This window comes from Podarcis raffonei, chromosome 10 (genome assembly GCF_027172205.1).
Source record: "Podarcis raffonei isolate rPodRaf1 chromosome 10, rPodRaf1.pri, whole genome shotgun sequence".
In the NCBI taxonomy this organism is placed as follows: domain Eukaryota; kingdom Metazoa; phylum Chordata; class Lepidosauria; order Squamata; family Lacertidae; genus Podarcis; species Podarcis raffonei.
The window spans coordinates 2030788-2058319 of record NC_070611.1 but is presented as its reverse complement, the minus strand read 5'-3'; the positions used below and the strand labels follow the sequence as shown (position 1 = coordinate 2058319).

Below are 27532 nucleotides of genomic sequence, written 5' to 3'. Positions count from 1 at the left end.
TATAAAAGGAAAAGGAAAGGACACTTAAAGGACTGTTGCTTAGGTCAAAATTCTCCATTTTCATCCACTGTGGATTCTCATTCTCTGTAATAAGACAGACCATGTGGCTGAGTTGGCATACATTAAACTATAATGCAAGATTTGGTGGCTGGATTTTCTAGACAAGGGCTGAAGTAGTGAGCATTGACAATTTCCGCTCCTGTTTCTGTTTTTGCCAGAATTCTCTGACATCCCTACTTGCAACCCACCAACCTGAGCACAGTCCGCCACTCCTGTGCTGTGGCCTGTCCAGTGCTTGATGACCCTCTGTCACATCCATTCCAGATGGGCACCTGTAGCAGGCGATGGTGAGCTTCCATACTTGACTGGTGGAGTCTGTTCAGTCTAGTGGGTCACAAGCTGGGCAGTCCTTTTCTACATGGTGCTTTGAAGGGTTATTTGGTAGAGCTGAAGAAGCAAGGTGTTGGCTGTAAACATAATCCTGAAGTAAGACAAGTGAACATACTTTTTTTGTTCACTGAAAGGTGCAGTAATTCCATAAGCATGTTGGGAGGACTGGTAATTCTAGTTTCAGCAGGGAGCCAGACAAGTGTAAAGGGACATAAAAGAGAATCAAACGAGGATCTGGTTGTGAAACCTGAGCACATTTCTAGTTCAGTCATACAGAGTGCAAGTTCTGCCAAAACTGCCTTTAATCAACACTTCTTTGCAGTGTTTAACAATTCCCTGCCAAAATGCACAAGGAGATAACTGGCTTGTCACATAGATGGCACACCTATCCTGGTCTCAATTGCACTACCACAGAGCAGGGAACATTCAGATGGAACTATATTCTGTTTCAATAAAGACCTTAAGTCTATGAATTCACAAGTTCAGAATTGCTAGTTTACACATATTTGGGAATGTTAAAAAATCAAGTTTGTTATGCTTCTGCCAAGAAAAACAGGATGTTAGAAAGTTGCACGTATAGAATGCTCTGCTTATCTCCCTGGGGTTGCTGCCCTGTGGGTCCTTGGCAAAGGAGCACATATTTCACTGCAGAGGTTATCAAAGGGAAATTAATTAGATTTAGCTTCCTGTGGATGATGAACAACACCACAAGGTAAGTATTTATCACTTTGCTTCTATTAACACAACAGTTGTTTCATTAGTACAGTTACCGTGCATTCCCAACTTTTTTGAATGGCAAGAAGTTCTGGGGAACTTAGTTTGTTTTGGATTAAAGCCAGCCCTGGAGACTCATGATGTCTTCCTTTGTCCCCACTTTTCTCTGCTTGCATACTTGTCAATAAGTAGGCTCTACAGCAAGTAGCACAACTAGCAATCCTGAATCACATTCCTAAAGAACTGCACTCTGAGGGCACTCCAATTTTAGCCAATTTTGAGCTAAAATTCTGACCAAACAGAGTGCAAAGTCCCTCCAGCTGATTCTCCGTCACTCCTGCAAACTCTGATGGGTATGATATCCCAAGAACTGGAAAGAGATCTCAGACCATTAAGTTCATTTTGTTAGGCTCACTGACCTTTTTTAATATCTCCCATCAAATTAGCCAGGCAAAACCATTGTGATAGGCCCATTCATCAAGACAGCCAAACTCATAACATGGCAGACAAAAAGTTGACAGTGCTCCCTGTTCCTAAAGTACTGTGAAATAAATAATATTGCTTGCTAGGTGGCAAAAGGTCTTAGACATGGATACTTTGCCAAAGGCAAAAATTAAGACCTGTCTGGTTTTACATCCTCCAACCTTCATTGTCTCAAGACACATAATATGGGGGGCGGGGTTTCCTTTGGTAACTCCAGCATGATTTGCACTTGTGTTCTCTGTGCTGAATGCTACATCAGTGCAAGGGGGAGAGGGCTGGCCATATGAGAGTGGTTAGGACTGCAGCTCACTTCACGACTCCTCTTCCCCTTTCACCACCCACTTCTGTGCTTTGGGTTTTACAGCCGGCACAATTGTGTAGCCCAGAACCTTTGTGCTGACAGCATCAAAGCCCTTATTTTGTGCTGACTGTGCTGTATGACACTTGTGCCAAATCCTGAAGAAGCTGAGCCCACAGAGGTGTTGGAAGAACACAATTTCACAAGTTATCTGGGGAGGCTACTGACCAGCAATGTTCAGTTGTGGGTCAAGAAATCAGGAAACAAGGGCAACCAGGAGACAGGTCTTTCAGAACCCTGGACAGATCTCACAGAGCAGACAACTTGTTCCAACAACTAGTTTCATCTGAGTTCTTACCTATGTCATAAACTCCACCCCTTTTCTGAAGAGTAGAACTTAAAACAGGATTCCATTAGACATCGGCTAGTTCTCACTGGGTATGTGATCTGCACTCATGTATGAACCCTGATCATTGTGAGACTTTGGCGGGGTTGCAGTCTTGGGAGGTTATAGCAGCTGGATTTGGCGTCAGAGTCCATGTCCAGAGCATGTCCAGTCTGTGCCACTGTCCCTTCCAGCTCAAATGACCCCCCCTCTGTGTCAGTGGTCAGGTTGCTCCTTATGGTGAGGGGCCCTGAAACAGCCCTATCCAATTTGGGGTTTCTGGAGAACAGGCTTGCACCCTTATAAATCACACTTGAGAGTTGTAAGTTACTATTCATATCCTGATTCATATCCTCATATCTGAGGTCATTTGTATGTTTTCTCAAAGTAAAGAACTCTTTACAAGAAGGGGCTGTTTGCTCCAATAAAGAAGTACCACCAGAAATAATGGATAATATGAGAATATTGAAGTACATGCAACAAAAATATTAGGAGATGACTTCTAAAAAAATTGCTTTCTTATCTAGCTTTGTAGATTCTCAGATTTAAAGCTGTTGGGGTGGGGAAATTTGTGCTTGATATCTTGTGCCCCAGACTACAAAGGGATGGGTGCGGATATGGAAATGAAAGACAGCTGGATCACAGTTTCAGGTCACCTATGCCCATCAACCAGTTCCTGAATACTGTACCTCTTTTGCTTGGTACCTGGTCCTAGTGGTCAACATCATGAAGGCATCACAGGCAAAGTGGCATTCACATTCTGAAATCACCTGCATTACTATAGAAACAGGGAAGGAAATGTCAAGAAGTGGAAGTGAAAGATGGTTCGTGCCTGAGGGTTTGGGGGTGGGGAGGTCTATTTCCCACTTATCTGAGAAAAGGAAGTCAAGGCGGGGGGTGGGTGGGGGTGGACCACATGCATGAATGGTTAAGAGCATGGGCCCAGCAGTAATGGGCTCTATTGAGTTTATTCTGATTAGCTAGTTTTGGCTACAGCTGCCTTGTCAGATCCACGCTGAGTTCAGATGTGGGGGAAGGATTTTATGCAAACTACTCAGAAGAATGTTTCAGATCAACTTTCAGGTCCCCTGTGAAGAAACAGCAAACACAGGATTTGAAAAATGTGAGCTTCTCAGCTGGGTTTTTAAAACCACCACTTTACATTACTGATACCTTGTTGTCCAGAGTTAGGAGACAGTGAAAAGAATCCAATGAGGCTGAATGCTGGTGGATTAAGGGCAGACAGCAGTTCTTCTCCTCACTTTGCAAAGTGCACAAACCACAGAATTCACTCCCACAGGAAGTAACCTTGGCCATCAGCAAGCAGGACTTCAAAAGAGGATCAGACCAGTTCATTCAGGATAAGGGTTTCCGTGGCTTCTGGCCAGGATGTTCTGCTGTGCCTCTGCTGTTGGAGTCACTGCGCCTCCGAAGGGCACTTTCTGGGAACCACAAGGGGGGGGGGAGTGCTGTGGTGCTCAGCTCCTGCTTCTGGGCTTCCCACAAGAGTGGCTGGGGAAACCCAGCCGGATGGGTGGGGTATAAATTATTGTTATTATTGTTTATTAGACTGGCCACTGTGAGAATGGGATGCTGGACTAGAGGGGCCATTAGTCTGTTTCAACAGGCTCTTCTTATGTGCAGAATCCAGTTCAGAACCTGGAGAGCTTTTTACATTTCAGTGCCTTGACTAAGGGAGGAAAGTGGATGCCTAGGATGTGCACATGGAACCTCCACGCCTGAACACAACTTACTTTTGAATGCCAGATCCAAGGGACAAGCCAGAGGAGGCAGTCACATCCCTGTGTTGCTGGCTAGTGCATAGAGACATCTTGCTGGCTGCTGATAGAAACAGAGTGGAAGATAACTTTCCTTTCAACAGTAATGGAGCAAGAATCAGCTGCCAATCCAATTGGCTTCTGCACATGCCTTAGGGGAGGGCAGCCAACTGGGAACAGGATGCTGGGCCAAATGACCTTTGGTCTAATGCAGCAGGGCTCTTCTCAAAGCCCTTATCCCAGGACCCCTGGTGTGAAGATGGCTGACATGGGGGGTCAGGGGAAGAAACAGTATGGTGTGCTTTATAGGGAGTATGTGCTTCAGAGATAGCTCTGTAGATATCAAAGAGTTCTGGGGCCATCTTAAGGAGAAACAAATGTGTTTTGAGGATGAAGATTCCATTTTATAATCTTGTGAACAAAACTTCATCCCACAATACTTTTAGGTTTTGCTTTGCTTGAGAATAATATGGTTGCCCTTCTGGGACATCTCTGCATTCACACACTTGTGGAAGAAAAATGCTGATTTTGCACTTGTTTCAGCTTTGCTTTTTGGGGGGGGGGAGGAGAGAGATCATTTTTTTATTACATACCCCTGCAATACATGTAAGAATTAGCCCACCACGTTGCCTGATGCTGCTGGACCTTTGGCATCTGAAATATATATTTTAGGACCCACCTTATTCTCTTGATTGTAACCTGTTGTAACTGTTTTAATATTGTATTTTTAAATAGTTGCAACCCACTGACAGTTCCAGCTAGCCAGCATGGCCAGTGGTTAGGACTGACAGCTGTTGTAATTCAAAAAAACATCTGAAGGGAATCACTGAACCATTAAACCTTGGATTCCACCCATCCCCAATTCTGTCAACGTTTTGCTCATGAAATTTGTGACATGGTTGGGCATCAATTTAATTCTGTCTCCCTTGCTGGCTCCTAACTGTGCATCACCACCCTGCCTCTTCTGTTTTTAAAGCAGTGTCTGAAACAGCATCTTTGTGCAAAGGCTTTCTCTTTCTGCTTTTCATCCATCCCCTTCACTCTGACAGGCTGTCAGCAGGTCCTGACTTCTTTTCACTGTTGTAAGGTGCTTAGAGCTTAAGTGCTACAAGATGGTGATGAATATATAAATGGGATGGTGATGAAGAAACACAGCACCCAACAAGCAGCTTAAGATGCTCTTCTGCTGTTTGAAACTTCCCTTTCTTTTCAACTGCACAAGCAGGGCAGAATTCTTCCCCAGCCCATGGCTCTGGGAGTTTACAGATGCCCTGCACCTCTGGCTCTGCTGCAGCTACTGCAACAGTTTGCAGCTCAAGTGAGAGTGTGTATACAGCAGAACTCTCCTTTCTCTGGTTACTGCTCCTCCCTCCCTTTGAAGAACTGCTCCTATTGGGCAAAAGCTGAGCCACTGATGAGCCTTAGGCCCCAGCCAATCAGTTGATTCATTTCATAGGGATCTTGTTTCACAAACCTAGCCTCAGGTTTTGTGAGTGTGCTGTGTGGTTTTTTTAAAGGCACTGGGGAAACTTTTAGCATCCAGTGTGCGAAGCCTGCATCCTCCAGCATGCTGCCAATCCGGCTGCTCCTGCTCCTGTGCTTTGGGAATCAGCTCAGTCCCAGCCAGGGCTGTCAGCTGCCGTCAGAGTGGAGACCCCTGAGCGAAAGCTGCAGGGCTGAGCTGGCAGAAATCATCGTCTATGCCAAAGTCTTGGCACTGCATCAGGATATGTACAGCATGTTCAACTATTTGCCCTGGCAATATGAAGCCCCAGAAGGGGGGCTCTTTTACTCAGCCGAGATTGAGATGCTCTGTGATCAGGCCTGGGGAAGCATGCTGGAAGTCCCTGCGGGATCCCGGCTCAACCTGACGGGACTGGGGTATTTCTCCTGCCACTCTCACACAGTCATGCAAGATTACTCCTACTTCTTCTTCCTCAGGTGAGTACCTCTAGAAAACTCACCAATACCTAATAATAATTAATAGTAATAATAATGTTAAAAAGATACTGTTGCCTAATGTTGCTAAATGACACATGGATTTAATATTACTAATGCTGGGCATTTTGGTAGCGCTCTAGAATGTTAAAAACACTTCACATACCTTGTTTCAGGTAAGGCCGGTCAATATCATCTCCGCGTTGGAGATGGGAGGCTGAGAGAGTGGCTTGATGGGGGCGGGGGAGGACAGATGCATGGTGAGTTATTACTATGAACATATTGCGCAGGGCAAGGTGATAGAATGATGGACTGGGCCACTTCAAGCTGCAGGTGTGTGTTGGGAAGTTGCAATTTTTAAACATTTCTATGTGTAAACAGCTCTTTGTGTGTAATAAAGCAACATACCAGGGAGAGCTCTGTCTTTCTCCTCGAGGTTCAGGTTTTACTACAGGTACTGATGGTTCCCCCCCCCCCAAACATAATGGAGCGTTCAAAAATAGGATATGCACAACTGTCTTCTTGTGTGACAGACTCTGCTGTTACCACTTTAGTCTGCATCTCATGCCGTGTGAGATTCAGAGCTGATCTCTCCATGGCTCTCCATGTCCAGCCACCATTTTGTTTATTTATGGATGTACTTACATATGAATACAGATACCCCACTTTTCCTCCAAAGAGATCAAGGTGGCATCATCCCCTCTTCTTAAATGGCCACAGCAACCCTGTGAGATGGGCCAGGCTGCGATATTGTGTCTGGCTCACGTTTACCTGGTGGGCTTCCCGGGCGAGGGGGGCAAGAGGAACCCTGGGTGTGCCCACTGCTTGACCCACAACTCTTGCATGGCACTTGCTTACTCTCAGCCTTACCTAACTCCCTGGCTTTTTGGGAGGATAAAATGGGATTAAAGATTTATACTGCAAAAGTTATAGGATATAAATGAGATCCACAAGAATTCACCATTTTGCTCTCCTTACCTAACTTGCCTATAGAAAGAATAAAAAAATAGGTCAGAAGATTAGGAAGATTTGGCTGTCAGGACCAGTCTAGGCAAGTCACTTCTGCTTGCCTTAGACTTAGTGTGAGTAAATGGGTGTCTTTGAGCAGGTGCAGTGTGCCTTTGAACATGTGCCGAGTGTTTTTCTGTCACCAGGGAATAACAATAATTGTTTTATGAAACTGTTTCAAATGAGGTGATCACCTGCAAAGGAAACCACCATCGTAGTTCCACACCCGTACAATAAGGATTTCCAGAGCTTAAGGCTTGGGACACAAGACTTCTCCTGTTATAAATTCATTTCAATGTTATCATTGGGTGAGAGAGTATTTAATAAATACAACTTATTAAAGTTTGTTTAGTACAGTTGTAGTTTTTTGTGTCTGAGAAACATTTAAAAATGGTCAGTCTCTCTCAAAAAGTTGTTTTATTCGTCATATATTTCACTTCAAACTTAAGCTCAGTATACTTCTTGTTCTCCTAGGAAGATTGTATACTTAGAACCAGTTCTGGTTAAAATTCAGATTCTTGTGTATTTATTATGTATTCATTAAATTTATTATAACCCACCCTTCCTCCCAAAGGAGCCCAAGGTGGCAAATCTTGCTAATTTTAATTTCCTTATCCTGTGTTTATTAATGGGCCAGTTGAGATGCAGTATTTCAATACATAAGATGACTCTGGGAAATGGTTCTGTGTCTGCCAGCACGTGGCAGATGTTATGTCACAACTGGTCAACGCATGCAGGTTTTTTATTGGTTTGGAAAGGAATGTAGGACTCCATGGCTGGGCTTGTCCTTCAGCAAGAGACGTGAATAGCAACTTCCTACCAAACAATTCCTACTGTGGTGATCAGCTGCAAAGGAAGACAGGACTCCCGTCTCTTTGATGGTTGTGTAAAAGGATAGATTTAAGCAGGTGCTGGTTGGTTTTCTTTTCTTTTTTCGCCTGCTGAGCTTCATCTGTCCAAGCCTCTCTCCTATGCAACTGTTGCAAGAGCCCCGTTTTGCAGTTAGCCAACTGATCAGTGGACAAAAACACAATTCCTGATATTCTTATAGACCGCAGTGAAAGGAAGAGACAGAAACTGGATGGTTATCCATGTAAACCAGCTTTGCATGTGGCTCTCTTGCTTACACATGGAATTCTGTGTTTAAGTGTTTGTGAAGTCTGATGACTCAACAGCGGCATTTCATTTTAAAGATTATCTGAGATGATGAATGTGTTCTTTAATTGTAGTTTGAGAAGTTCCATGACAGAGTTTTGCAACTGTGCATCTGAAAACAGTAAGCCTCCACTGGCTGATCCCAGACTGCCTGTTTATTGGACCATCATCCTTATTTCATATAATCATAGAATTGTAGACTTAGAAGGGACCTCCGAGGGTCATCTAGTCCAACTACTGCGATGCAGGAATCTTTTTTTTTAAAAAAGATATTTATTGAAATTTTCAAATTTTTATACAAACAAAAAACAAACAAAAAAATTAAAAACACATATAGTTCACTTATACTTAATTTTCAATAACATATTTCTCTAACCTCCTCATACCTCCCCTTCTTGTAGTCCAGTTCAAATTATTTGTTCAGCAAATCCTTATCTCAAAGCATTACAGCTTATAAAAATACCTTATTTTCTATCCAACATCTTAAGTTATTATAACCTTAAATTTTTGCTTATAAAGAACCATTTTTTCATATTCCTTTATACCATTACAGCTAGAAACCACTTAATTTCAGTCCAGCATCATTCATCATTCCTTAATTTTACAATATTTCTGTAAATAGTCCTTAATTTTTTTCCAATCTTCTTCTGCCGACTCTTCTCCCTGGTCACGGATTCTGCCAGTCATTTCTGCCAATCCCATACAGTCAATCAGCTTCATCTGCCATTCTTCCAGAGTGGGTAAATCTTGCGTCTTCCAATACTTTGCAATGAGTATTCTTGCTGCTGTTGTGGCATACATAAAAAACGTTCTATCCTTCTTTGACACCAATTGGCCGACCATGCCCAAGAGAAAGGCCTCTGGTTTCTTCAAGAAGGTATATTTAAATACCTTTTTCAATTCATTATATATCATTTCCCAGAAAGCCTTAATCCTGGGGCACGTCCACCAAAGGTGAAAGAACGTACCTTCATTTTCCTTACATTTCCAACATTTATTATCGGGCAAATGATAGATTTTTGCAAGCTTGACTGGGGTCATGTACCACCTATACATCATTTTCATAATATTCTCTCTTAAGGCATTGCAAGCCGTAAATTTAATCCCAGTGGTCCACAACTGTTCCCAGTCAGCAAACATAATATTATGTCCAACGTCTTGTGCCCATTTAATCATTACAGATTTAACCGTCTCATCCTGAGTATTCCATTTCAACAGCAAATTATACATTTTTGACAAAGTCTTAGTTTTGGGTTCTAACAGTTCTGTTTCCAATTTAGATTTTTCCACCTGGAAGCCAACTTTCTTATCCAAATTGTAAGCCTCCATTATCTAATAATAATGAAGCCAGTCTCACACTTTATCTTTTAGTTTCTCAAAACTCTGCAATTTCAATCTGTCCCCTTCTTGCTCCAAAATTTCCCAATATTTTGGCCATTTGGCCTCCATATTGAGTTTTTTCTGAGCCTTAGCCTCCATTGTTGATAACCACCTTGGGGTTTTATTTTCCAATAAATCCTTGTATCTAATCCAAACATTAAACAATGCTTTCCTGACAATATGGTTTTTAAATGCTTTATGTGCTTTAACCTTGTCGTACCACAAATATGCATGCCACCCAAAAACGTTGTTAAAACCTTCTAAATCCAAAATGTCTGTATTCTCAAGAAGCAGCCAGTCTTTCAACCAGCAGAATGCTGCTGATTCATAATAGAGTTTAAAGTCTGGCAGGGCAAATCCACCCCTTTCCTTTACATCAGTTAATATCTTAAATTTTATTCTAGGCTTCTTGCCCTGCCAGACAAATTTAGAAATGTCTTTCTGCCACTTCTTGAAACAGTCCATCTTGTCCAAAATTTGCAATGTTTGAAACAAAAACAACATTCTAGGCAATACATTCATCTTTATAGCTGCAATTCGACCCAACAAGGAAAGCTTCAAATTTGACCAAATTTCTAAATCTTTTTTCACTTCAGCCCAACATTTTTCATAGTTATCTTTAAACAAATTCCCATTTTTAGCTGTCATATTTATCCCCAGGTATTTCACTTTCTTAACCACAGTCAGTCCTGTTTCATTCTGAAACTTCTCTCTTTCAATCGTTGTTAAATTTTTCTCAAGAACCTTAGTTTTTAACTTGTTCAATTTGAACCCTGCAACCTGACCAAATTCTTGAATTAATTCTAAAACCATTTTAGTACTAGATTCTGGCTTCTGTAGTGTCAAAACTAGATCATCTGCAAAAGCTCTCAATTTATACTGTTTAGCTCCGACCTGTATACCTTTAACCATCCGGTCCCTTCTAATCATATTCAGCAAAACCTCCAGGACCGATATAAAAAGCAAAGGGGAAATTGGGCATCCCTGTCGTGTCCCTTTTTCTATCTTAAATTGTTCCGTAACCACATTATTTACAATTAATTTGGCCTTTTGTTCAGAATATATTGCACCTATACCATTCTCAAAGCCATGGCCTACCCCCATACCCTGTAGGTTCTTTTTCATAAAACTCCAAGAAATATTGTCAAAGGCTTTCTCCGCATCCACAAATATCAGAACTGCTTTAGTGTTTATGTTCACTTCTAACTTTTCCAAAATGTCAATTATATTCCTCAAGTTATCAGAAAGGTGTCTTCCCGGAAGAAAGCCCTCTTGGTCCTTATCAATCTCTTCAATCAATACTTTTTTCAATCTCTTAGCCAAAATATCAGCAAAAATTTTGTAATCCACATTTAGTAAGGATATGGGACGGTAGTTCCTAAGTTGAGTCTTTTCAGTCTCTGTTTTTGGTATTAGTGTAATATAGGCCTGCGATGCAGGAATCTTAACTAGACAATACATGACAGATTTCTTTGCGGAAAGATTCATGTTGGCTAATGAATAAGCATTCACTCTGTTTGTGGGTGTTGTAGTCTTAGGGAGGGACTCGCCTGGTGGCAGAGTCCATATGCAAGGTCCCAGTCCAGTCCAAAGGTCAGGAGCATCTCAGTTCATGTCGTCAGACGATCCGGGGGTCAAGAAAGCCGAGGGTCCAAGGTTACAAGAAGCAAGAAGCAGCAAGGTCTGGCCAGGAAGGACAAAAGTTGTTTCCAGCAACTGACCAAGGCTAGAAACCCTGCTTAAGAAAGCTGAGGCCAGCTGGTTCTCATCAGGAGCAAGAAGGCTGCAGCTGGTCAGCAGCAGGTGGAGTTACTTTGCCTTCTGTTCCTTCAGGCTGCTGCTCAGCAGCTGAAGCTGACTCCTGGCCCATGACACTATCCTCCTCCCCAAGGTGCCCCCCGACCCGCCGGCTGCGTGTCTGCTTATGGGGGAACCGACGGTGGAACTGTCAGGCCAACCGGGGAGCATGGACATACAAAGCATCTTCCCATGAGCGTTCCTCAAGGCCGTAGCCCTTCCAGTCCACCAAATACTGCAAGAGACGTTGCGATTGGACTCACAGCTGTCCATGGAGGCACAGGTCAAATCTGTGTCCAGGGCAGCTGTTTACCAGCTCCATCTGGTACGTAGGCTGAGACCTTATCTGCCTGTGGACTGTCTCACCAGAGTGGTGCATGCTCTGGTTATCTCCCGCTTGGACTACTGCAATGCGCTCTACGTGGGGCTACCTTTGAAGGTGACTTGGAAACTACAAGTAATCCAGAATGCGGCAGCTAGACTGGTGACTGGGAGCAGCCGCCGAGACCATATAACACCGGTCTTGAAAGACCTACATTGGCTCCCAGTACGTTTCCGAGCCCAATTCAAAGTGTTGGCACTGACCTTTAAAGCCCTAAACGGCCTCGGTCCAGTATACCTGAAGGAGCATCTCCACCCCCATCGTTCTGCCTGGACACTGAGGTCCAGCGCCGAGGGCCTTCTGGCGGTTCCCTCATTGTGAGAAGCAAAGCTACAGGGAACCAGGCAGAGGGCCTTCTTGGTAGTGGAGCCCGCCCTGTGGAACGCCCTTCCAGCAGATGTCAAAGCGATAAACAACTACCTGACATTCAGAAGACATCTTAAGGCAGCCCTGTTCAGGGAAGTTTTTAATGTGTGATATTTTAGTGTATTTTTGGTTTCTATGGAAGCCGCCCAGAGTGGCTTGGGAGGCCCAGCCAGATGGGCAGGGTATAAATAATAAATAATAATAATAATAATAATAATAATAATAATAATAATTATTATTATTATTATTATTATTATTATTATTATCAGATGCCACATGCTGCAGCAGGCCACCATGCAGGCAGAACACCTCTCTCAAGAAGAGGTCTGCACTTGTTTGGGCTGAGGAGAGGCCAGTGCAAGGGAGAAAATGTGCTATCTTGGTCAAGGTATCCACCACTACCAAAATGGTAGTCACCCCTTGGGATGAAGGCAGGTCCATGATAAAGTCCAGTGACACGGTCTGCCAGGGCCATTCAGGCATTGGTAGAGGTAGAAGGTGTCCTGTCGGCTTGCCAGGGATGTCTTTAGCCCAATGACAGACTGGGCAGGAAGCCACATATTGCTCCACCTCGTCCCAAAGACAAGGCCACCAAAAGTCCCTGGCCACCAAATGAAGAGTTTTGAAGTGTCTGAAATGCCTTGCCGGAAGACTGTCATGGCATAACCGCAGAACAGCTCCCCGCTGTGGACCAGGAAGCACATAATAATGGCCCCCAAACTGCAGCAAGTCCTGTTGGTGAGGAGAGTGTCTAGCCTGGTCAGCCAATTCTTGCCACTAGTGCTGCACATAGGCGTCCCACTGTTGCTGCTCCCGCAGCTCCCACAAAAAGTCCCTAGGAATCTGGGCCGTAGCAAAACTGGCAGGAGGCAATATCATGGGTGTACGTGACGCATCGTCAGACCTCTCATACTCTGGCTTCCAAGAAAGGGCATCAGCTCGCTGGTTCAGGCTGCTGGGAATATAGGTAACCTTGAAATCAAAGTGGGAGAAGAACTGGGACCATTAGATCTGGTGCTGATTCAGCTTCTTGGCTGACAGGAGATGTCCTAGGTTCCGATTGTCCATCCAAACTGGATAACGGGCCCGCTCCAACACGACTCAAATGCCACGACTCAAATGCCACTTGGATAGCCAATGCTTCCTTGTCCCAAATGCCATAATTCTGCTCTGCCGGTTGACATTTTCAGGAGTAGTACCCACAGGGAAAGAGCACCAAAGACTGTGGGTCGGCCTGCAGCAGCACGGCCCCTACCGCAACATCCGAGTCATCGGTTTCCACCACAAACAGCCGTGCCGAGTCTGGTTGCCGATGGATGGGTTGTGAAGCAAACACAACCTTCAAGGAGTCTAATGCCCCCAAGGGAAAGAACTGGAGGGAGAATTGGAGAGTTGGTTCTGGTCTGTGTGTGGAACATCCACTCTGAGGAGCAGAATATCCACAGTTATAGAAAGGAGTCTCTGAGCTTAGATACGAAGACCGAGTGTAGTATCTTGGGAGAGTATTCAGACAGGAGGAAAGGGAAGGCTGAATTTGAACAAGGAGAAGTAGAGTCTGTGAGGATAAAGTCTCCTTGGGTCTCCTGTCAGTCAGGAGGGGAGGGATCCTCTAGACAGAGAAGCTCCCAGACCAGCTAAGAGGGGTGTGGGGATCCCCTGGGATGGAAGTACCTCAGGAGTGGGAGTGAGGAAAGGTTGGGAAACTGATGGAAAGTCCCCCCTTGTCTAGGAGCCAAAGTGTTAAGCTGAAACACCTACACAACCACTAAGTGAAGGAACTGAAGTGAAATTAGGGGAGAGAAGCTGAGCACCGACCATCTAGGGCGGAAACCTGTAACACTGAACAGAAGGGTATTAACTGAAAATAAGCTGCTGAAGTTGAAAAGAAGCTCCATGTTTACTACCTTGTTTAGAAGCCTGAAACACCCGCTAGAGTTTAGTATAGAATCGTAGAACTGTAGAGTTGGAAGGGACCCTGAGGATCATCTAGTCCAGCCCCCTGCAATGCAGGAATATGCAAGTGTCCCATATGGAATCAAATCCGCAAGAGCACTACACTGTAACCAACTGAGCTATCCACACAGTTGATGAAAAGTTACGTTCCACTGAGATTTGAACTCGCATCTCTGGATTCAGAGTCCAGAGTGCTAACCGTACGGTAGCCACGGTAATTATAATAATAATAATTATTAATAAGTTAACTGTTTCCTGAAAACACATTATCTCTTGATACATCCTTTGTTTTACCAACTTTGTTCTCTAAAATAAATCTTTCTTATTTGTCCAACTTCTTTGAATCTTCAAGTATCTAGTTTTACCTTCACACAAAAACCATCAGATAACCCATAGTGGTTATAATTAGAATATATTTTAATCTTTGTTGGAAGCTGCCCAGAGTGGCTGGGGAAACCCAGCCAGATGGGCGGGGTACAAATAATAAATTATTATTATTATTATTATATGAAGGTGGGATCCGCCACAACTGGTAGCCAGAGAGGTGGGATCCGCTATGTTATTTGCCATTTTCAAGGGCTGAAAACAGAAATATAAGGGCAAGAGGGAATAAATGTTGAGACAAAGATGGGAGTAGTTTTTATGTGCAGATATTAACAGGTGACACTGCTTATTTCCCAACAGTGAAAATAAGCATTCCAAGCTGTTGTTAAAGCCACAAATATGGGTCAGGCCCCTTTTTCTCTTCCCAATGGGCCCATATGCCTCTCTCTCCCCATGTGATTATTCTTCATATCACTCACTCTGATCTACCAACGCCAGGCCCATCTAGGACATGGAAACACAACTAGCATTAATATTCTCACCTGTTGGGAAAGAGTTCAAATGGCACAGAACCTTTCAGCGGGTTTCTCAGAATGTGTCAATGGAGCAAAATGGGCAATATGCAAGCTGTTTTCCTTGTGCCCCCCCAATGGACCAGCCCTTCATTGCCTTGCTAAACATAGGAATTGTGAGCAAACACCCCTCTATTAGCACTGTCCTTCCCATGTGACTACTGATGCCAGTCTAGGAAGTACTATTGTAGCTAAGGGAAACCAACCTGATGCCATCTTTAATTACCTATAAAGCCTTAAACAGCTCAGGACCACAATACCTCAAGGACTGCCTCTCCCCATTCCGTATGAACTAGGGTTGCCACCTTTGGTCGGGCAAAAGAAAGGACAAGTCAGGCAAAATATGGGACAGGTCGGGGGATCGGGGGGCTAAAAATTACTTTACCTGGTACAAAAATGGTATTTAAGTGCAAGATAGAAAGGGGGGGCATGTCCTGCTGAACTATAGTTGTGTGGGTTCTCCCACTTCTCACCTGAACCTGGACCATGCTGTGTTAGTCCAAGCAAACCACCGGGTGCAAAACAGAAATAAATCAGGAAGAATACAATTTGGGTTGGGTGACGCAGCAGACCATGGTATGGCTCATTTGAGCTGTCCAGACCCTGCAGGACATTCGCAATAAACCATGGTTTCAGTCATAATGGCTTATCATGATGTGTCAACCAGTGTGTGCCTTGCTGAAAGTCAATCTCATTACACTATATAGAGATGGATGACTTGTGCTGCAAGTTACTCAATGTTTATCCCTGGTTTTCTTTTTCAGAATGGATGAGAATTATAACCTCCTTCCACATGGAGTAAATTTCCAGGATGCAATATTTCCAGATACCCAAGAAAACAGACGGATGTTTTCGAGCCTTTTCCAGTTTTCCAACTGCACTCAAGGACAGCATTCCATGGCCTTCTCTAGTGACTGGGAGATACAAGAGGACAGCAGGGTAAGGCACTTTGGGTGTTGTGTTCTCCCAGGAGGTGACTATGATCAGTTGAGCTGGCTTTGCTTTTAGTCCTGTGTTTGAGAGGAACATCTTATTAGTCAAATTCCACACTATCTTATGACAGGGAGCTTCAACACTGGCCCCACGTACACCATGCATTTTAGGCAGTGTCATACCACTTCAAACAATCATAGAATCATAGAATCATAGAGTTGGAAGAGACCACAAGGGCCATCGAGTCCAACCCCCTGCCAAGCAGGAAACACCATCAGAGCACTCCTGACATATGGTTGACAGGCCTCTGCTTAAAGACCTCCAAAGAAGGAGACTCCACCACACTCCTTGGCAGCAAATTCCACTGTCAAACAGCTCTTACTGTCAGGAAGTTCTTCCTAATGTTTAGGTGGAATCTTCTTTCTTGTAGTTTGGATCCATTGCTCCGTGTCCGCTTCTCTGGAGCAGCAGAAAACAACCTTTCTCCCTCCTCTATGTGACATCCTTTTATATATTTGAACATGGCTATCATATCACCCCTTAACCTCCTCTTCTCCAGGCTAAACATGCCCAGCACCTTTAGCCGTTCCTCATAAGGCATCGTTTCCAGGCCTTTGACCATTTTGGTTGCCCTCCTCTGGACACGTTCCAGTTTGTCAGTGTCCTTCTTGAACTGTGGTGCCCAGAACTGGACACAGTACTCCAGGTGAGGTCTGACCAGAGCAGAATACAGTGGCACTATTACTTCCCTTGATCTAGATGCTATACTCCTATTGATGCAGCCCAGAATTGCATTGGCTTTTTTAGCTGCCGCATCACACTGTTGGCTCATGTCAAGTTTGTGGTCAACCAAGACTCCTAGATCCTTTTCACATGTACTGCTCTCAAGCCAGGTGTCACCCATCTTGTATTTGTGTCTCTCATTTTTTTTGCCCAAGTGCAATACTTTACATTTCTCCCTGTTAAAATTCATCTTGTTTGTTTTGGCCCAGTTCTCTAATCTGTCAAGGTCGTTTTGAAGTGTGATCCTGTCCTCTGGGGTGTTAGCCACCCCTCCCAGTTTGGTGTCATCTGCAAATTTGATCAGGATGCCCTTGAGTCCATCATCCAAGTCGTTGATAAAGATGTTGAATAAGACCGGGCCCAAGACAGAACCCTGTGGCACCCCACTAGTCACTCTTCTCCAGGATGAAGAGGAACCATTGATGAGCACCCTTTGGGTTCGGTCAGTCAGCCAGTTACAAATCCACTGAGTGGTAGCATAGTCAAGACCGCATTTTACCAGCTTCTTTACAAGAATATCATGGGGCACCTTGTCAAATGCCTTGCTGAAATCAAGGTAGGCTACATCCACTGCGTTCCCTTCATCTACCAGGCTTGTAATTCTGTCAAAAAACGAGATCAGGTTAGTCTGACACGACTTATTTTTCAGAAATCCATGCTGACTATTGGTGATCACAGCATTCCTTTCTAGGTGCTCACAGACTGTTTGCTTAATGATCTGCTCCAGAATCTTCCCTGGTATTGATGTCAGACTGACTGGGCGGTAATTATTTGGGTCCTCTCTTTTCCCCTATTTGAAAATAGGGACAACATTTGCCCTCCTCCAGTCTGCCGGGACTTCGCCTGTTCTCCAGGAATTCTCAAAGATGACTGCCAGTGGTTCTGAGATCACATTTGCCAGTTCTTTTAATACTCTTGGATGCAGTTCATCTGGCCCTGGAGACTTGAATACATCTAGACTAGCCAAGTATTCTTGTACTATCTCCTTAGTTATTCTGGGCTGTGTTTCCTCTGCTGAATCATTTGCTCCAAATTCTTCAGGTCGGGCATTGTTTTCCTTATCGGAGAAGACTGAGGCAAAGAAGGCATTGAGGAGTTCAGCCCTTTCTGTGTCCCCTGTTTGCATTTCACCATCTTCTCCTCTGAGTGACCCCACTGTTTCTTTGTTCTTCCTTTTGCTACGAACATACCCATAAAAGCCTTTTTTGTTGCTTTTAACCTCTCTAGCAAGCCTGAGTTCATTCTGTGCTTTAGCTTTTCTGACTTTGTGTCTACACATGCTGGCTATTTGTTTGACTTCCTCTTTGGTGGTTTCCCCCCTTTTCCATTTTTTGTACACATCCTTTTTTAATCTTAACTCAGTTAAAAGTTCTTTAGATAGCCACCCTGGCTTCTTTAGGCACCTTCCATGTTTCCGTCTCATTGGTATTGCCTGAAGTTGTGCTTTTACTATCTCCCTCTTAACAAACTCCCAGCCATGGCTTTCCCCAAAGCATCATGGGAAGTGTAGTTTGTTAAAGGTGCTGAGACACCCCTCCCCTCACAGAGCTACAATTTACCTGGAAAAGGAATTGAGAATTGTAGCTCTGTGAGGGGAATGGGGTCTTCTCCTAACAACCCTCAGCAGCTTAACAAACTGCAGTTCCCAGGAGTCTTTGGGGGAAGCCACATGGTATGATACTGGTTGAAATGTAGAGTGCAGGTGGCGCCACTGGCGGAGGAAGGGGGATGCAGTAGGTGTGGCCCGCCCAGGCTGTCATCCGGGGGGGTGACATCCCCCTGCCCCCTGGGACGCTCGCCCCACCCCCACGGGTGGCTCGCCCTGCCCCTGGGTGCACAGCATGTGTGCTGCTCCGGGCGCCAGAGCAGCTAGCTCCGCCTCTGGGTAGCACCTCAATCTAACCACTACATCATCCTATTGTTACAGCGGCCATAGCTCCTACTTTCAGAATGGGTGGGGAGACATGACTTGGGAAGAGGTGGAGCTTTTGGATTTCATTCAAGGCTGCCTTACTTTGATCACTAATTTTGCATCATTTATTTTGTTTGTTACATTTGTTGTTGTTGTATTTGTTAACTTTGTATAGTGCCCTTCATCTGTAGATCTCAGGGTGGTTCACAAGATAAAAATACAAAATAAAAACACAATTTATGAAGTTTCTATTTTTGCTTGTCATGGCTGGGAAGGGGCAAGGAGTTATGTGGGACCATGCTCAGCAGCAAGAAAGCGTATGTAGCCACTTCTCTGGTTTGTGAGATTTCAATATACATTGCCTCATTGTCAAGCCTTCCTTTTAAACAGTAAAAACACGCTGTAAAAAAACAAAACAACAATGATGAGAAAAGAAAATGGAGACTAATTCTGCTTTAACATGTGTTGTGCAGATAGGGCCACAGTGAATGGCAAAGGGTCCATCTTCCCTTTTATCATCTCCCCCTTATTGTGGCTGCTACCGCATGCTGCAACCTTGAGGGTTGCAGACATCTGACGTATTTTTTCATCAACATGTTTTTGGAACAGATACCAGTTGTGGGAATGTTTATGCCATCTGATTTCAATATACTCCCTTCTCCCCCTAAATCAGGGAAACCAAGGGTTCGGAGAAATAGGGAGAAACGCTTGGAACTCAGTGAAAGAACTGTTGTGGTCTGCTTATTTATGTAGTAATTTATGTAGGCACTTTATGTAGTACAGCAGTAAAAAAGACATGTCAGGTTCCTTGCAGTCTAAACATTTAGACAAGGTGTGTGGAGAGGAAGAAGAGAACATCGTTCGCCTTCCCAATTTATAATGAATCCAGAATTAATAAATCCAGGTCTGCTCATTATTTGTCATCTGCTGTCCTCCAAAGCTCTCCTGGGGGGAATCGTACCATAAGGTGCTATGGCTCTGTATTAGAAATGAATCAGGCACACTAACTCTCCTAATGGAAGAACACATGTCAAAACCCCCAATGGCAACCTTGGAAACTGAGTAACAAATGTGTTACAAGCTGAATCGCAGCTGTCTTGCTCCCTGACCTCTTGCAGCTGCGAGCAGATTATAGAGCAGGGAAATGGCTGCTTGAATTGATATTTAAATAGTGGCTTTGAGGCACATATTTGTAGTTCTTAAAGCACATTGGCCATGCTCCTTTCTTCCTTTTGCAAATATTTTCCTTGAATAATGAAAACATTGGATAGATTTTAGTGCTCATTTCTAAACGTGTTATGTCCTGCACTCAAGAATATTTTTGCGCAGACATTTAAAAAGTGGATTCAGTGTATGACTTACCATAAGAAGTACCTACATCATATTTCTCAGGGGCAGATTCCAGGGTAGGGTTGGTAGCACACTGAGAACAGTAATTTAAGGGTGCTGGGAACTGTAGCTCTGTGGGGGGTAAACTACAGTTCCAAGGATTCCTTTTTCAGCAGAGGAGAAATGGGCTTCCAATGTATGGTTCCCAGCCTAAAACTCCTGTCATCCACAAAGCAACTTCATCAGAGAGGCAATAATTTTTTTAGCCAAAGCATTCCATCCGCAGTATTAGGAATAATTGTACTTTGCAAGGCTATTGTAAGAATTACTTACAATTGTAACACACACACACACACACACACACACACACACACACACATGGGACCTGCAACAAAATGCTGCAGTGTGGAGTGTTTCTTTTTATGTTCCAGCCACTCAGCCAGCCAAACCTTCTTCCTGGATAGTCCATTCCATCTGCCCCTTGTTTTCTGCCACCTATAAACTGTCAGTCAGCATCTGAGCATGATCAGTCCTCATGGTGGATGCTTTTGGTACCCCTTCCCCCCTTAGGGTGAGAAACCTAAACATCTTTTTGGAGTACTGCAAACTTTGGGGTTCCCCTCAAGGTGGCTGATACCTCCTTTTTGCGCATGGTGCTGCTGTTTTTGATACATAAGCCATGACACTCAGAAAGCCCAGTTCAGTATTGGAATATAGTCAACCTGACTTCCTCCAGATGGTTTGGACTACAGCTCCCAGGGCTCATTGCTATGTAGGAAGATATAGCTGACTTCTGGGCTGTCCCTTGTCAGACTGCAAGGGGCGGGGGAGGAGGTATGTGTATATTCTTTAATTTTAAAAACATGATTTTTTAAAAAAGCAAGACTCCTTCCATGGAGTATAGCAGCAAATGTTTTGTTAAACAAAGTTTTTGCTAAACATTTGAGTTTCCCTTATAGTAAGCATTTCCTTACTATACAGTATGAATATTCATGTTGCCTGTGAAAGAAAGCAGCAGCAGCAGCAAGCGCAAACACCACAAGACTATCCTCTTCCTAACAGCACCATCACACCATGGAAAAGGCTAAGGAAAAAGCTGCTTCTGTGGTTCCACAAATTTATGCCTCTGGAAGGAATCATCACAAATGAGCACTTTCCTTTTTTTGTGTTTTGCAATGAGCTTGGCGGAAATTAGAACCTGTTTCATTTTAAGTTTGGTAGTTTGTTCTGAGATTGCCTGTAACAATGAAGGGTAGGTGGCAAGTATTTTAAAATAAGTCAATATAACAAAAACCTCTTTTTGGAATGAGTTTGCTGGTTGGGAGCTTGTTGGCTAGATATTTTAGGGACCCTGTTGTTCTCCTGAGGCATGGATGGTAGTCATCCGTCACTGCCTAGTAAACACCTTAAGTGTTAGCAGTTGTGCTCCTTTTGAGCAATCAAGTTAGAGGGCAAAATTAATCCATCATCTCGTATGCAGCTGTCAGGGTAAAAGGGGATCTAAGGGGTGTCCATAAGCGTCAATCAAAGCATGCATCAAAATAACGTGTTGCAGGATTTTTGTTTTTTCTGGACAGTTTCATTTGGCTGCAGTGCTGGGGAGCCCTGTATTTGATTGCTGCTAATATTTCTGTCCTGGACATAGCAACTGGCTACCCGGGCTAGTCTTCATACCCTCCAACATGCTGCAGAGGAAAACTGGGACGCCCATCTTTCAGGGCCATGCTGTCATGGGAGCCAAAATGGGACATCCTGGGATCCAGTCAGAAACCAGGATGGCTTCTGTAATTCCAGTATGTCCTGCTCAAATCGGGACAGTTGACGGTTATGCCATTATTACGTTCATGTCCCACTTTTCTTTCAAGGAGATTCTTCCCCCTATTTTATCCTCATAACGACTCTGGGAGGCAGGTTAGACTGAGAGGCAGTTACTCCACACTAGTAGAGTCATACCTCCGGTTAAAGACACTTCAGGCTGAGCGTTTTCAGGTTGTGTTCTGCGGCGACCTGGAAGTAATGGAATGGGTTACTTCTGGGTTTTGCCGCTCGCGCATGTGCAGATGCTCAAATTGACGTCACACGCATGCCCAGAAGCGGCGAATCATGACCCGTGCATGAGCAGACGTGGGTTGCGTTCTGCTCAGGATGCGAATGGGGCTCCAGAACGGATCCCGTTTGCATCCAGAGGTACCACTGTAGGTCCATGCGGACTACACACCCTCAAGGGCACACAAACATGACACTCCTTTCTGGCAGGCTGAAGTGGTAGCATGTGATTTTGCTGCATGGGCCAATTGGCTCTTAATCACAGGCTGTGTACACACTATGCTTTAAAGCACATTTGAAGCACATTTTCCCCACATTTCTGGGTATTGTAATTTTTTTCCTTACACACACACACACACACACACACACACACACTGCAGCCTGGAAGCCAGACAAAACAAATAGCATTTATCTCTATGCTAGAAACTTCAGGCAATCTTTCTATAGAATATAAAATCTTTTGATTGGTTTGATTCCAGATGTTGTGCTGTTTTTATTTTATTGTATTAGAGAATCTGCTGTATTACATGGCTTTAATCTGTGCTGTATCATAGCTATGGGGTGGCAAGTTTCTTTTGATGTATAAATGTTGTTTATCCTGTAAGAAGTAAAGCAATAAAAACAAATTGTTAAAAAAAACATAGAAATTTCAGCCAGTTTAACTCCTTTAATATTCTTCAACTCCTATGGCTTTCTGCTGGGGAGCCTTGGGAATTATAGTTCTGCAGAATATATAAAAGATTCCACAGTGGGAAGTTGTAGTAATTAAAGTGGATGCTATTTCTCAGCACTTTTCAAGAGGCTGCAGCAGTTACATGGGTCGGGGTTTATGGTATGCCCAAAGACATGTGGACAAATCTTCCCAAAGCTAATGAAAACACACAGCTAATTTTAGCGCACACTTTCTCCCAGCCCTGGAGGCAGAGAGATCACAAGAGAGATTAAGGCCAGTTGGCCCCTGCAGCATTCTTTAAGGGTCTCAAGGAAGACACGCCAGGGCACTAAGCAATCAATTAAAAATACAGGATTGCTCCATTGGTTTTTAGCACTGTCAGTCAAGTTATGTCGTCAAACAGCTGCTTATGCTGATTGAAAGGTCAGGAGATATTCTGACCCAACCAGGGAGGGAGAGTGTGGAAATGTGAGGACCTTTATGTTTTCTCTAGCAACTTCCTGTGTTTTTTATGCTAGTTCCACTTTCACATCTCCTGTCAAGAACTACAGCTACACAGTGGCTGCTTATTATTTGTAAAGACTATATAGCAATGAATGCCCAATCCTTAAAAAACAAGCAAACCCTTATTTGTGTGAACAGTGGGTTGTGTTTTTTTCTTTTTAAGATAGGTGTGCTGCTGGGCTTTTGAAACTGGATTTGTCCATAATCTGCTGTTCTTTTATAGACTTCCTCATGCAATTGATTCTGATTGAAGACCTCTTTGTCCATTTAGTTGTGGTTCTCTTCAGGAGAGTTGCTTCAGGAGAGTTGCGGTCATTATTTGAGGGGATCAGGCTGGTTTTGCCTGTCCCCTGCTCCCCGCCCCCCAACTTTTGACCCGACTGGTGTGAGCAGATATGGGGGTGGATGTGCTGCTCCACTACACCCCCCCTCCTGACCAGCTGGGGTTGGGATTGCTCTGTAAGATGTTGTTCTGAATGGAAAGAGAGGGCATCTCTAAAGTGCAGAGGCTAGGCTTGGTCTTTCCAGATGCTTGGGCAATACCCTGTTGTCCAAACCACCAGGCAAACCTGGAAACCTTTCTCTCTCTGTTCATAGCAGACATGCTGAGAGCTAAGCCCATTTCATAAATATGCTAATGGTCTTACTGATGTTCTTTTGTCTTCTTAACTAAACAAACTTGGCATATGTGCTGTGCAAAAGATCAAGGGCCAGTGCATTCATGCGGCAGTTCTAGGGAGACCTCAGCTTTCACAGAAATAAAAACAGCTAGCTTGGAAAGCCAAAAGCACCACAATGATGTAGTATTAGCAAAATTGCTGGCATTAGCTCTGTGTCTCCTGCCATTATTCCTCTGCTGTGACTTGGACTTGATGCAGTCTCCAAAATGCTTCTCTTGTATTTTTCAGTAAGAAACATCCCCTTCATTTAATTTTGGTTAGATAGTCTATGTATTAACTAAAAGCAATCATTACCTTGTCCATGCAATTCACCCTTTCAAGAAGCTTCTCTCCATGCATTCTTTAGCATGAATGAGACTTCAACACTGTGGCTGCACAGACCCATCTATCAGTGAGATATCAGGCAACAAAATCCTGCGCATGATTTTGCAAAAGTAAGTCTCAGTGAGTTCAATGAGGCTTCCTATCAGGTAAGTTGCCATTGCCTAAGCGTGCCACCCTGTACGTGTCTCTTTAACAGTTCAATGGGACTTGCTCCCGTGGAAGTATGATAGAAGTATGCAGCCTAAGTTAACATTTGCAATGATATAAAAGATTGCCAGATATAGTGTTGCATAACACAGAAATGTTGTGCTACCCCTGTTGATTGGGCTATGCCAGCATTTGGGTCTGCTCTGTGTCCAAACCTCTTCGGTTCCTGCCAAGTTTCTTTGCATTGCTGCCTTGCTCTTCATTGCCACCTGTGTGTGGAGCAGGCATTTCCTCTTTGGCTCCTGCTTTGAAAGAGATGCAGAGAGGTATTATCCCAAAGCTTGCCTCTCTCTGTGGTTTAAAATGAACCAGACTAGACTCCTAGAGATGAAGGGGATTTGGAGAGATGGGAAGGGGTCCACCGGAGCAAAAACAACTCCCTGCAAAGCCCCTTCCTATCTGGATTCTCACATGGACGGGGAAGAGCCATTGAGCTGAATTGGTGATGCCTTCTGAAATCGGAAGAGTCTCCCCATTTTGTGCATCTGGGTGAAGGGGAGTCCCAGGGCAGGCTGCCTGGGAGGGGGGTCTGTGCAGCTGATCCGTCCAGGATTCACCACAGCACCAGGATGCTGCAGTTGCTTGCACATTCCTAATATGCTCAGAAGTTTGAAACTCAAAAAGGGAAAAGGGGAAAACAATGATTGAATGGCATAGGAGAGGTGGGACGTGTATGTTTGGCTCATATACGTCCGTCCCCCCCCCCCCGGGGTTCAGTGGCAGTTAGGGACCATGTCTGTAGCAGTGGAGCTTACTGACAACTCAACCTCTCCTCTGCCCCTTTCACGCCTCTTCTGGCTATGGGAGTCGGGGTGGGTGGGTAGAGCAGCTCTTGGGCTGAAAAAAGCCTCCCACCTCTGGTCTACATGGATCATTCTTGCCTTGTATGTACACTGGGGACGGGAATACATTCTCCTAAAATACACTCCTAAAATACACTCATGACTCTTCACCAGCCTGACTCATCTCTTTCTCTTGGCCTCCCTCCTCCCACTTGCCTGATTCAGCTTCTGCCTCTGATTCTGGACCTCTCTGCCACAGACTCCCTCTCCACTAAGTCCTCTTTCCCCTTCAGCTTCTAATACCTCCTCTTCCCAGTCTTCTCCCTCTGACCAGTCATTGTTTCCCCACCACCACTCCCATACTCTCCAACATTTCTCAGATGAAAATAGGGACATCTTAAGGAAAAGTGAGACATTCCGGGATCAAATCAGAACCTGGTATGGCTTCTCTAAATCAGGGACGTCCCTGGAAAATAGGGGCACTTGGAGAGCTTTCACTCCCTGGGCTCTTAGCCTTCTTCCCACCATTCCTCTGCATCCAACCAGCCCATGGCATATGGGGACATGGCAGTGGGTGTGCAGCTACAGTCTCCTGCTGCATGAGATGATTATTCCATGTCTTCAACATGTGAACAGGGTTAGCTCTGCATAGGACCCCAGAAAAGGTTTTTAAAACCTTTGGCAGAAATGTCTGGAGAATCTAACCATATAAGAAGAGCCCTATTGGATGGAATCAAAGACCTGTCTGGTCCAGTGGCCCAGCAGATGCCCATGGGAAGCCCAAAGCAGGGCCTGAAGGCAGGAGCTCTCTTTCATAGCTAGATCCTTCAGTTCTGCCCCGCATTCTCCTTGACATATGTTTGCTCATTCATTACGAATCTTCTCACATATGGGTACTGATAATTGGTGGAGATGCAGTAGACAAGGGACCTTTTATATTGTGAAAGCCATAATTACTGACAGCCGAATAATTTGGTGAGGAAGTTCTTAGATGTATTGAAAACCAACTTTGGAATGCAAGGAAGGGACAAAGGACAGTGATCGAAAAGCCAGTGGCAAGGTAGTAGATTTTGTGTAAATGGATAGCCAGAATCAAATCTGGCATGAGTATAAAGAATAAGGAGAATACACGATGTTAGTGTCTTCCAGAAGGCTCAGAAACCACAAGGCAGATAAAGGCTCCTCACATTTATTACATTTTAAAGCTTGTTATGCTTTCAAAACCACCGCCATCAATCTGAACCCTTAAGAAGTGGCAACACCAGTAGAGGAAGAGATTTACGGAGATGATTGCCTCCTCCTCAGAAAATAAAATGCCACATATCCTAATTCTATTTCCTTCTTTTTTATTTAAAGGTCTGGGATTATGTGCATTATTCTGCAATAATTTCTGTTCTAGATCTTAAAGGTTACTATTTTCATTTTATTCCTCTTTAACTCAAATTGTGTGTGCAAATTACATGTTGTGGTGCAGAAGAGGAGCCAAGGGCTATATAAGATATGATCTCTTGCAGCACCCGGATCCAGTGCCTTTCCTCCTCTTCATTTATGGATACGTACACCTATGTTTTGTTTATTAGTTTGGTGCTAAGATATGTAATTACATGATTGTTAATAGCATAATACATTTTTAGTTGCAAGACTGCAAAAAAATCCTGTTTTACATTGCCAAATTCTGCTTAGAACCTCTTCGATTCCCTGAGGGTACTGTGGATCACTTATACAGAATTCCCAAAAGCACCCCAAACAAACACCATGTAATTCCGAGACTTCCGGAGGCAGCGCCATCGGCAATGGCGGATTCCCTCTAGTCCGGAGGGAGAAGCTCCGCGGAAATCGGGTCTTGCCGCTACGGCGAAGCGGGGACCCTTTCGGAAATCACAGGCGGGTGAAGCCTGTGACCGTGGGACTCGGCGGACACCTTTAGCGCCCCCCCAAATCACGAGGGAACCCTGCGAGCGGGTCCGGAGCATAGCGGGGAGATCGGCGCGGTGCTGAGAGTCAATTGCTCTTTCCGTGAAGTGAAGCTGCGCAGCTGTTGCTGGAGAGCGCTGACCTTTTTCCTGTGACAATTCGGCTACTAAGCAACTACCTGTGAGTAGGTGAAGTTTCAAAGATTGGGATCAAAGAAAAAAAGGGACTAATTTGGCACTGAAGCGGGAAGGTGTAAACAGGAAGTCCGCCTTCCGCTTTCTGTATACAGATCAAAGCAAAGACTGTTTAAGCTAAGACCTGGAGAGTTGCGTTTAAAAGTCTCAAATCCTAACGTCAAAGCAAAAGAATTCCCTCCCTGAATTGCAGGAGAGTGGAGGGAAGAGGGGAAAGTAATTTATTTGCCTGCAAAAAAAAAGACAAGAAGGAGAGAAAAGGGAATAAAGACCACCGCTTAATCCCTGGGAACGGATTGCCAGGATCGTTAGAACTGTTGTATTGGGA

General features: G+C 44.2%; 1 protein-coding gene across 1 annotated transcript in view; it reads left to right on the top strand.

The window, feature by feature from the left end:
* Nucleotides 1-5499: 5499 nt before the first annotated feature.
* CCDC3 (coiled-coil domain containing 3) overlaps nucleotides 5500-27532 on the top strand; it is a 57714-nt gene continuing 35681 nt past the window's right edge. The window contains exons 1-2 of the mRNA XM_053405757.1: nucleotides 5500-5989; nucleotides 15688-15862. Of these exons, the coding sequence (XP_053261732.1) occupies nucleotides 5616-5989; nucleotides 15688-15862 (549 nt within the window). The 5' untranslated portion in view covers nucleotides 5500-5615. The remainder of the gene's footprint in view (nucleotides 5990-15687; nucleotides 15863-27532) is intronic.